At 36.6% G+C, this 12,038-nt stretch overlaps 3 protein-coding genes across 4 annotated transcripts; 2 read left to right on the top strand and 1 right to left on the bottom strand.

Moving 5' to 3' along the window:
* Positions 1-404: 404 nt before the first annotated feature.
* On the top strand, positions 405-4,409 carry LOC112092529 (nitrilase-like protein 2). Of its 2 annotated transcripts, XM_024168969.1 has the most exons (9): positions 405-650; positions 956-1,092; positions 1,183-1,311; positions 1,739-1,797; positions 2,124-2,236; positions 2,315-2,407; positions 2,569-2,671; positions 3,284-3,366; positions 4,180-4,409. In XM_024168969.1, exons 1-9 carry the CDS (start codon positions 426-428, stop codon positions 4,219-4,221), a joined length of 984 nt encoding a protein of 327 aa, XP_024024737.1. In that variant the 5' UTR covers positions 405-425; the 3' UTR covers positions 4,222-4,409. The 2 variants fall into 2 exon arrangements, with proteins under 2 accessions (XP_024024737.1, XP_024024738.1); XM_024168970.1 differs by lacking the exon at positions 2,315-2,407.
* A 480-nt stretch (positions 4,410-4,889) lies between these two features.
* On the top strand, positions 4,890-5,255 carry LOC21400256 (embryo-specific protein ATS3A). The gene has a single exon (XM_024168978.1). It carries the CDS (start codon positions 4,890-4,892, stop codon positions 5,253-5,255), a length of 366 nt encoding a protein of 121 aa, XP_024024746.1.
* A 738-nt stretch (positions 5,256-5,993) lies between these two features.
* LOC21400257 (golgin subfamily A member 4) lies at positions 5,994-12,038 on the bottom strand. Its single transcript, XM_010103200.2, is given in 7 exon segments — positions 5,994-6,365; positions 7,225-7,431; positions 7,668-8,066; positions 8,068-9,580; positions 9,837-10,318; positions 11,652-11,712; positions 12,025-12,038. Coding segments are annotated over 5 exon segments (2,811 nt in total). The 5' UTR covers positions 10,214-10,318; positions 11,652-11,712; positions 12,025-12,038; the 3' UTR covers positions 5,994-6,050.

Here is a 12,038-nt window from a genome sequence, read left to right on the forward strand (position 1 = left end):
TAATATTAATATTAATTATAATAATAATAGTAGTAATAATAATAATTATAATTATTATTATTATAATTATAATTATAATAATAGTAATGATAATTATAATAATAATAGTAGTAATAATAATAATAATAATAATAATAATTATTATTATTATTATTATTATTCATTTAAAAAAATATTTTTTAATTCACAATATTCTCATGCACAACTAAACGCAGTAATGTAATATTCTTAGGAATTTGAGAAAGATTTATGTATGGAACCAAACACAATAATATATTATTTTTAGGAATCATATTACCCTCCATCACTTTTTTGAGAATATGATTTCTTATGATTACCCTATACCAAACGGCCCCTAAGGGTTAATTTTTGCAATTTTCACTTCTATAGTAATTTTTCTTCTGACGCCCAATGGGCTCCCAAACATGTCACATTGCCAGTCTCTCATTCTCATTGGTCCGTACAACACTCGCACCGGAGCGTTCGCGCCATCTCTCCGGAGCATCGTGCCGATTCGCTCCCTCCGTACAGACGCCGGCGAGTCGAACTCAGTCATGGCCGCCGCCAACTCCGTCCGAGTCGCCGCCGCTCAGATGACCTCCGTCAACGACCTCGCCGCCAACTTCGCCACCTGCTCTCGCCTCGTCAAAGTAATTTGATCGCTTATCTGTTTTTCTTTTTTTTTTTTCTCGTCATCCAACAATGATAAATACTCACGAATTTTCACTTATATATGATTAGAAGGAATTGGAATCTGAAATTGGATGATTTTCGCACTATTTCTTGATTATTTCGTATAAAAATTTTGTTATAATCAGCTATTCCAATGTCGATAATATTATTCAATCGATTTTATCAAATATCCAAAAGTCTTATTTTATAGATTTTTTAATCGAAATTTCCGTAAATTTTGAGCCTTTGGTTATAAAAATGATGAACTATTGAATCTGTAAAGGAAGCAGCTTCAGCTGGGGCGAAATTGATATGCTTTCCTGAAAACTTCGCCTTTGTGGGTGCCAAAGATGGGGAAAGTCTTAAAATAGCAGAACGTTTAGATGGACCCATAATGCAACAATACTGCTCTTTAGCAAGGTGCTAAGTTCATACTTTCACTCACTGGTTGTTTAGATTGTTTATTCATTTTATTGGCTATAGAGATTTATGGGCAGGTATTTGTTGCAGAGAATCAGGCATTTGGTTGTCACTTGGTGGTTTCCAACAAAAAGAACCTGATGATAAGCGCTTGAGTAATACCCATGTTGTAATTGATGATGCTGGGAACATCAAAAGCACTTATAAGAAGATACACTTGTAGGTGTTTTTTTTAACTTTGGTTTTGTTCATATTTCTTGTTTTACACTGGTTTTTGGTTTTGTTGTTTTGTTCTTGTTTCTTGTTTTACTCTGGTTTTTGGTTTTATCATGGCTTATCGCATTGCATGTAGTTTATTGCTCTTTTTAGATGCATTTTTCTGGATCTTACTATCTTATCCATGCAATCGGAGATGTTCGACTCACGTGTTTTAAATCATCTAATTTTAATGCATTCCTACGTCTCTTTTTCCCCTTCCCCTTAACGATTTTGAAGGCCCTGGCTCTCTGCAATTTATGGTTTTACAGTTCACACAAATTTTGTTAGAACTCATCACACAACTGTTATGCCATAAAGTTGGAATTGATGTTGCATATATGCTATTACGACATAGCACTAAAAACGATAATTTCCTTTCTGTTTCAAGGTTTGATGTAGATATTCCTGGTGGAAGATCATTTAAGGAAAGCAGCTTCACGGAGGCAGGTTAAGTTCCTTGTCCATTTAAATATTTATAAATAAGATTTTGAAAACCAAAGAGTAGTGTTTTGCATCATTTCTACATGGTTAACAATTGTTTATTTTGTTGCATTTTGAATCTGTAAAGACCGTGCTGTTAATTCTCTTAGTAACTTTACTTTTAATGGTTTTGGAATTTATACAACCATGGATGGCTATATTTCACGTGTTTACACACATACATGTATGTATTTGGGTGGAGTGAAAGAGGTGTATGTCTTTTCCTCTCCACCAGTTGTGTGTTTCTAGAATTACATATGAATTTGAGCGATGTCAATTTCTTATGTTCTCAGGAAAGAATGTTGTCACAGTAGACAGCCCAGTTGGACGATTGGGTCTCACGGTTTGCTATGATCTAAGATTTCCAGATCTTTACCAGAACCTCAGGTTTCAACATGACGCACAGGTACAAACGGGCTTCTTATCTTATTTATTGAGGAGTTACTTAGTGTCTTATGCTGGCTTCTTGGTTTATATTCTTTAGGTCTTATTGGCACCTTCAGCCTTCACATTGGTAACAGGCCAGGCACACTGGGAGATTCTCCTTCGTGCTCGTGCAATTGAGACACAGTGCTATGTACTAAATCTATTATACTCTAGTAACTGCAACTCCTTTTGCTCCTTTTATCTACTGTTTCAAGCAAAAAATTCTTGTACATTGATGGTCCAGAATGTTACATGCTATCTTCTTCCTAGATGCTCCTATTTTGGTGATAATTTGATAAAATATATTTACAGGTCATTGCTTCTGCACAAGCTGGAAAGCATAATGCTAATCGAGAAAGCTACGGTGAGACATTGATTATTGATCCATGGGGTACAGTAGTTGGTCGGCTTCCTGGTGAGAAAGACTAACTCTCTCCTCATCTTTTCTGCATGATTTTCTGTGTTTGTCAATTAGCTGGACCATTTTTGCAGCCTGCAACATTTTGGTTGTGGCTCAGATTGTGGTTACTTGGTCTATAAGTTTAACTGTATTTGACTTTCCTTTGATGGCCGATTAAGATTAAGCGTTCAGTCTGTAAAAAATATTTGTGATATACGCATTGTTATAATACCTGTTTGCATATCACTTAAGGACTTGTTTGTCTTATATTTTTTATTTCTTAAAATTCTCTTTTTGAGTTCTGTCCTGTCCTCTAACGGCTGACAAGCTATTGTATAATACGTAATTGGAGGCATTAAATGTGTAATTTCCTTTAAGTGACGGGACCTGAACAGAACCTTTAGATGCATTTCGCCGTTTTACTTGGAGAATATGTCACACATCTAGATTGGTCCAAAACCATTTTGAAAGCGTTTCTTTTCCCTATGGGTTAAAAACTTAAAATATATACACCTGCTTATCTATGACTACGAAAAAGTTTGGTGTGAGTTCTTATGCTTTTATCATGTATATCTTTTCTAGCAATTGGTGCAACATCAATTTTACCATTTCTGGTCACTGTTGCAGATCGACTGTCAACAGGGATTACTGTGACTGATATTGATTTCTCACTGCTCGATTCAGTCAGAACAAGGATGCCAATTTCTAACGTAAGCTCTGCTAAACCTTGACTGAAAACGGCCTAACTTGAATCACAGGGAATCGAAATGTTTCCTTTTAACTTCAAACTGAATGGATAAGTTAATCGTGCTTAGTGCATCAAACATGTGCTCAATGCTTGTGAGACAGGCAGAAAGAGGGTCTAAAAGCTCTATGGTGATTAATAGATTAAGGGCGTATTTACTTCCCATGCATGGGAAAGGGAAAGGGAAAAGTGTTTCTCTTTCCCACATATTCATGTGTTTACTTACAAAATTAGGAACAATGATTCAGTAGGGCCCAAATGCAAGAAATGGGGAAAGGGATTGCCAATCCTAATTACCCTTAGCATTGATTCCTAGCTAATTGGAATAAATGCTGAATGTACTTATATGCCCTTATCAAGTCAATGATTATTTAATTATGCACAAGGACATTTAGTAATTGTTAATTAAGTCGACGAGATTCCAATTCCCTTCCTATTACACTTCCCAATAGATAAGTAAAGGCTAGAAAGGGAGCAACAATCCTCATTCTTATTCTTTTTTCTTTCCTTTTCAAACTCGTTACCTTTCGCATTACATTTTGTTATAATTTGGTTACATTCCCTAAGAGCGGAGTTAAAGTAGTATTGCTTTAGGATAGACTTTTGGGTTAGGCATTAGCACTGGAGGTTTAGATGGGTTGGTTATTCACGCAAGTGATGGTAATATCTGGCGCATATTATACATGCCATGCATAATTTGTTCTTAACACCTGTATAACTCTTCTTCTTTTTTTTTTATTTTTTATTTTTATTTTTTTTTATTGCTTTCAATCTTCAGCATAGGAAGCCCGTTGACTTCTGGAAATCTGCATCACTATGATATCAATCTACAAGATGGAGTATGACAGCCATTTTGCGTTTATTTGTACTATTAAATGCCGGACAGTGTGCTATTTCCTGTTTGTATTTATTGGAAAAGTGGTGGCATATTTTAGCTACCCTTTGAACTGTAATAAGCATTTCCATAATAATTCTCCTTAAAGAAAATTCGGGACTGAGTCCTTGGGTGCGAAATTTTATCTCTTTATTAAAGGTTCTACTTGTTCTATAAAAGCTGAACAGACATTTAAATTTACTTCTCTGGATAAGAAAATTTGGTTTTGATTGGAATCTTCAACAGTTAAAAGAGGCGTTTACTTTTTCCTATATTAACTAAAGAGGAGTGGGAATCTCTCTTTCTCAAAGCAATCCAATTGGGCAGTCCCCTCTTTTTTTTTTTTTCTTTTTTTTTTTTTGCCAGTCACATCCTCTTCATCTCCTTAAAGAATCTAAACAAACGATATATGCACATTAGTTCTCCATTTACTACTTCACAACACAGGAACAACGGAACCAAACCATGCTGAAGTTTCCATTCATTCTTTTACACTAGCCCTAGTTGTTTCTTTGCCAATCAACGGAGTCCAATTCCAACCAACCAACCAAACCTTCCAAGGACCCCAAAGAAACTGCTCCTACTCGATTGAAATCGAGACAACATGCGCACCAATGGCTGAAACTAGAGATCATGTCAGTGTTAGATTCAGCGACTCCAAGGGAAATGTGGTCATAGTGAAGCAATTGAAGAACCCCAAATTGTTGTATGCTCCTAAAAATGGCTCGAAGAAGCGAGATGGAGCTTATGGCGGCTTTGAACGTTGTGCTGTCGACATGTTTGAGTCAAGTGGTCCATGCGTGAGTGACAAAGTGTGCTCTTTGTACCTTAAGAAAGTTGGTTCAGATGAATGGAGGCCTGGCTGGATTAAGGTTCATCAACAGGAAGGTGGCAGCCTCGTGCAAATCTCTTGCATGTTTTATTTTAGAACATTTGTGCCCGAAAATGTATGGTATGGTTTCAACTATTGTCACTCCTAAGTGAACAATTCACCACTTGATGTCTCTTTTGGTTAGGACTAAGATGAAAGTTCGATAGACAGTCCATTGGAGAACTCTTCATCAGTATTGTAATTTAAGTGATAATCGGTGTTTGAAATAGGACTGCACGTGTTTGTTATTGCGTGATGAAAACGAGTTTTAGCATTTGATTATATCCCCTGCTAGTATTTTTACATTTTTTTTTTCCTTTTACATCCGCTTGGTCTAGTGGCATCAAGAGTTTCGGGGAGGTTGTAGATTCGATCCCATTTCGTGTGTATATATATATATATATATATATGCCTAGTAGATCATTTTTTAAGCAACCTCTATGTTTACGCCCCGTTCTTTTCGCTGATTCGAGTTTTGCTACAGTAAAAAACTCTAAAAAACAGTCACATTTAACTTTTTTATTACAGTAAAAAACTCTCACACAACATCACATCTCAACTCGAATTAGCGAACCGAACGAGTATATCTCAATACCAAAAAAAAAAGCGCGTATTAGGACAATTGATGAAGAGAGAAAATTAGAACTAAATATTAAAAATAAAAATAAAAATTACAACCGACACTAATGCTAAATTACACTTCCAAAATATGTCAGGTAGAAAAGGGTAAACCACTTGCAAACTATCAAATTTGTCAGTTACAAAAGAATCTTTAAATTATTCCTTTCACTTCTTACTCAACAAAAACTTCAACTGAGAAAAAAGGAGACGAACAAACTCAAAAAGTATAGGGACTATCAACAGTATAGTTAATTCTATGAGAAGCCTTGGTCTTTGCAGTCATTTAGAGGCAAAATTCTCGCGTATGATCGGGACTGGCTAGAAGGTCAAAGGATTGGTTCCCTATAGTGTCTTTAAGGATTGTGATCTGACCATCCTTTAGAAGTATCTCTTCATCCTGGGCATCCAACTTCTTTCTCAACATATTATTTTCAGAGTTCAAAAGCATGTTCTTTTCACTGTATTGCTTCACTTCCTCCCACATCAAATCTCTCTCCGCCGAAATTTTAGGAAGTATCGCCCTTATGACCGTCAATTCCTTGGTAGAATCTTGGAGATCACTCTGTAATCTATTGAGATTCTCATCCTTCTTAAGCATCTATTGTTCATATCATGTCAGAATTTCACAAGTAAAAACCAAGCTACTAGTGGTGAAAACTAACACAAGTAAAGAGGAGAGCAATTATGAAATTCCTGACTGATAAGACTGTATTGGTGATAAACAAATAGGTATATCAACAACGAAACCAGTGGAACCCCAATGCAGATTCTAGGTGAAATAGAACAATAAAGACACCGTGCCTACAAAATACCAAAATGACTTTCTAGCAGAACAAAACTATTAGGCACATCAACAAAAACAAATTGCTGACCGATAAGACTCTTTTGGTGAAAAACAAATAGATGCATCAACAATAAAATCAGTGGCACCCAAATGCAGATTCTAGTTATTTTGGTTTGTGTTTGTTAGATCAAATTGTTTTGGTATTTGTTGTAATTTTTCATCCTCCCCCCCGGCTCTTTTTCCTGAGGATTCCTCAACTCCTTCTACCTTGTATTGATTAATAGTTTATCAATAAAGGTTTTCATTTATTATAAAAGGAAGAAAAAAAAGAAAGAACACTAAAAATACAGTGTCAGTGCCTACAGAATACCATTTTGACTGTTTCTAGCAGAGCAAAATAATTACTTGCCCATTGTGTTTCTTCTTATAGACTTCGTTCTACTGTCCTCAGTAAAGCCAACCATCTGTAACTAAGCTAAATGGCCCATAAAGGAAAGTCAATAAGGTGAAAAAAAAAAAGGTGCTGGGTGCATTATCATTTGAAGGCTACCATAACAAAACAATCAAATATAAATGCAAAATCCCTTTAGTAATGGGATGAAAAACACCAAATGCTGGAAAAATGCCCAAATGAATGAAATTTGACATTGATATCGTTATGCAAAGGAATTACCTGAAGTTCAAGATCCTTTGATTTGTGGGTAACAAAGGAGAGGTTATCCATTGCAGTTTGGACCTCGCATTGGAGGATATCAGCACCTCTTACGGCAGTTGAAAGTTCAGCTTGCAACTGCTCAACTTCCTGCTCTTTAGAACACAGTTTCTCTCTCAATAAACTCGTCAGCAAAGTTTCTGCTTTAAGCTCGTATTTCATTACATCCTGCGCATGCAATAGACAATTAATAACGTTAAAAAAAAAAGAATTGATAACTGCATTAATAAAAGTAACATACTTAAAGTCCAAAAAACAAAAAAAAAAACAAAAAAAAAAAACAAAAGAAAGAAAGAGAGAAACACCTTCAAATACGGTAAGCAAGCAACAAAACCTACATATTACTTCTCATACTTAAAATAAAAGAAAAAAAAAGTCATAATCTTTAAATGGTAGCAACTCACCTCTGACATTGGTGGATTTGATTGCATTACTCCATTAACATCTGTGCACTTCGACTGATATATAGAAGCAGCTAGATTGGACTTGTCATGCAACAAAACAGAGATCGTCTGCAAACTCCTTGTAAGGTTTTCGACCCCACGCCTTAATCCTTGTACTTTCATCTCAGATTCAACAACAAAGTGTCCATCTAGGCTATACTTGGTAACTTCAGTTTCTTGCTTAGCCACTGAAATTTGACCTGCTTTGATAAATTCAAGAAATTTTGAACATAATTGTGAGCTCTCATTTAACAACACCAGCCCTTGATTTTGCAAACAGCAAACTCGAGTCCACATTTCCTTATCCAGCCTAACAGTTAAAGCATCACTTTCTTTCCCATTGCCCTTTAAACGGTTCAGCGTTCAGCAGATTTATGTTCTCATGTCGAAGAGAATCAACCTCAAGCCTAAAAGATTCCAACTCCCTTCTCAAGGCAAGTTCCACTCCTGTCAACCTCATTTGCTCCATCTGCAACTTTGCCACATTCTTATTGCACTTCTCCGTTGACTGGTTCTTCCCTGACTCCTCACCAAAAGCCTCACGTAAACCATCAATCGTCTTCTCTTGTTCACTGCAGGTTCTTAGTAATCTTGTAACAGTTTTGTGCAGTTCCCTGCACTCCTTATCCTTATTTTCAAAATTATTTTGGAGGCAAACACGGTCTTCTTCGGCAGCTCTGTAGTTCTCTTGTAATTCTGACAGATTTCTCTTAAGATCTTGATTCTCCTCATTCATGTCCTCCACCCTTTGACTCATATCTTTGAGTTGTTGCTCGAAACAGGTTATCATGCTTCTGCTCTCTGCATCCCTCTCGTGAAAAGATGATACTTCCCTTTGAAGTGAAACATTTTGCTCCGCAAGCTCTCTAACTCGCTCGCGAAGTCTTTGTTCTTCTAACTGGAATTTCTCAAGCTTATTGGACCACTCACTGGACCTCCTATCGAGCTCCCTCTCTAGTGCCGATTGTAATTCATTCTTTTCCTTCTCCAGTCTCCTAGTTTGGGACTGCAGTTCTGTCTTTGCAAGTCTATGTTCTTCCTTGGCAGAAGCACTGTCAGCAATATGTGAATGCAGACGGCGTGAAACTTCGAGCGCCAAGCTTACTCTCTCCTCGGCTAAATTCCTGATCGTCTGAATCAAAGATGGCACATCAAAATCACTGTTGTTAAGAAAGCTTTCCAGCTCAAGTTCTTCGGACAAAAGCATAACTCTCTCTTCAGCTTCCTTGGATCTTCTCTGTAAGTCGAGATCCACATCCTCCTCACATTCCTTGGAGTTAAAATCCTCAGAGAATGGCTTTTGAAAGTATGGGTAATCCTCCCCGTGAAATTTGTTGATCGTCTCATAAGGTTCATCCAATGAACAATTCCTCTGAGATCCACCATAAACTTCTTCTATTGTAACTGGCATCTCACGCTCAAGTTCCTTCTGATTTCTTTTCTGAATGCGAGACTGAGAAAGTCTCTCCACAACATGCTTCGCAAGTCTCCGTGGAGATTCATGCCCAAATCCATATTCTGCCCAATCTCTGGGGGAGAAACGGAGACGAGAACCTTTGGCCTCTCTAAATGAATGAGCTCTTGCTTTATCTTTGATGCTATCTGTTGGAGACGAAGGTAATGTATACTGCACTCGCGGAGGACGCCAGCAGCCCCCATTTCCAGCAAAGTTCCCCTGTGAAGTGTTGTTGACTCTGCTCTTTTCCATTTGCTGCTCTCCATCAATGTAGCGATCCAAAATTTTACCTGATACACTACTGGAACTAGTGGAAGAAGAGCTTCCTGAGGAATCTTGGTGGGTTTTAGAAGAACAAGCAGAACCAGATCTCGGCACCTCAAAACGCTTTGTTGTATGCCTCTCTGGGGTTTGAGAGCTAACAAACACAAAAATCAAACTGAAAATTAGTCTTAAAAAAAAAAAAAAAAAAAAAAAAAAGGAGACGATAAGAGTGCCAAAACATTAAATGGAACTCAAACGTATAGAATATCATACAGTAACATATTAAGTTCACAAAACAAAAACTCAGATAAGTACATCATATACATATAGTATGCTTTACCTCAAGTTCATAAAACCAAAAGTCAGACAAGTTAGTGTAGTTGAAATTTAGGCAAGTATAGAACCCTCACCGGAAAGAACGGTCACATTGCTGATGAGGAATACCGCTTCTACTAGAAGTTGAGGGAGATCTACTCTGATTTCTCGGGGAAGAGAAGTCAATTTGTCCTGGCTCAACACCAAGGAAGGCTGCTGATGACATTGAGCGGCTCCTTCTAAGAGCTGGACAATTACTGGCTTTCTGAACATCCGATACTTGCTTCCGAGATTTGGAAAACAAGCCTTTAGGACTTCGAAAATTACTCTCGGCTATGTTATAGCTCGCTTGGTTGTTCCGCCCACTTTCTGATGGATTCTCCCAGTAAACTTCTTGTTGGGTTGGTGGAGGAAACTCTTTGTTGTTCCCATTACTAGATGAAGAAGATCTGAAAAAGAATAGCTTCTTCATGTCTGAATCTCAAGCTAAGATTGCTAACTGCAGGTCATCAAAGTTTGTGGTCTTCAATTCTGAACTCTACGTCCAAGCTCTTTTGGAGGTCGGGTATTTATAAACCTGTAATCAAGCGAAAAAAATGAGAAAAGGAATCAAGAAAAAGGGAAAAACCGTACAGACAAATCATCATCATAATTAGAGGCCAATGCAAAATTGTAGCATATGAGAGGAATCATTACTACATCAGTCCAGTAGAATACAGCTCATATGGAAAGCTGAATTGAACAGATACTACCATGTAACGTATAAAAGTACAAATTATAAAATAAAAACAAAAATACACAATAATTCACTACAATAAGAGAAACCCAGATGAAAACTTTTGATACTTGGACCAAGTTGGGAATGTCAACAAGTCTTACCAACTCCCTACCCTTCACAGAAGATTTTTCAGCTTTTTCTTTTGTTTTAGATAAAAAAAATCCAAGAAGCAATTCTCTAATTCTTGTATTTCACCAGATGAACTCATGCACCAGACCCCAAATGAACCAGAGTAGATAAGTACACATTAATGAAGGTTGCAGACGAGTTGATTAATAGGAATCTACTTATTTTAATAATTATTAAAAAATTTCCTATTGAGCTTTAACACCTGACTCTTACCGTTTCCAAAATCACTAGCTTGGCAATTGGCATGTCAGAAGAAAAAAGAAAAAACAGCGATTTAAGAGCAGGGCACGTGGGATTACTAGACTGTCAAGATTTCAGAAATGCCCATCTAATGCAATTTGCAAAAAATGTGATTAAAACAAAAAAGGAATCAAATATCATAAAACATAAGACGATATGGGTCAGTTGATTTCATTGAATAGAATCAAAACGTGAAATGACCTTATTAGCCTCATCTCTTTCATTGCCTTAAACCCTGAAAAGTGATAACCCTTCTCTATATTATTCCCAAAAACCTAGGAAATTCTCCCCATTAATGGCCCTGAGAAAGTAAATACACACACACACACACACACACATTTATACACACTGTTCCAGTTTCTTTTCCCAGAAATCGAGACATTTCATCGTCATCCTAAAACCCAGTCGAACCTTCTGTAATTTCTCAAGAATTTCAAGATAAATTAAATGGATTATCTACAGTCAGTTCTACATTAAACAGAATATATACGATCCTAACTATTCAGAAAGCAAAGAGGGGAAAAAAAGGTTATCAACGAGTGTTTGCTTGCTTCGAATCCAAAGAAACAAAACCTTTCTCCAATAAATGCCTTTCGTAGTATAGGATCATTGTGTTTTTGGTTGCCGAGAAATGGCGAAGGGAAAGGAAACAGAGAGAAAAAACATTCCATAAAATTAATAAAAAGAAAAGAGCAAACTATCAACAACAAGACTAAAGCAAAATCAACGGAGCTAAAAGGAAAATCCCTAAAATTTAACTTACGAAATTTACTTCGTTCGTCTTGATTCTCCCTGTCGTCACTTTCTCGGCAACCAAACAGAAACTGTACGGAGAAAAAGACAAAAAGGAAAGATTTACGAAGTTCCTTACTCTGCCTTTCTTTTTTTTTTCCCTCTCTCACTCTCTTTAAACGGTCAAAAAAACTCAAAAAGAACCCAAAATACAAATAAAGCACAAAATTCAAAAGACAACAAACATCAGACACATAAATATATATTTATATAGCGCACAAAAACACAATAAATCTACCCAAAAAAAAAACGAATTTACATTTCTTCGCGACATTTATTTCCAAAAAAAAAAAAAATCTGGAGGTTTCAAAAATCCAAATATGGTAATTAATTAATTTACTTACCGGTACTGGTCGGA

This window comes from Morus notabilis, unplaced genomic scaffold (genome assembly GCF_000414095.1).
Source record: "Morus notabilis unplaced genomic scaffold, ASM41409v2 Scaffold365, whole genome shotgun sequence".
NCBI classification, from domain to species: Eukaryota; Viridiplantae; Streptophyta; class Magnoliopsida; order Rosales; family Moraceae; genus Morus; species Morus notabilis.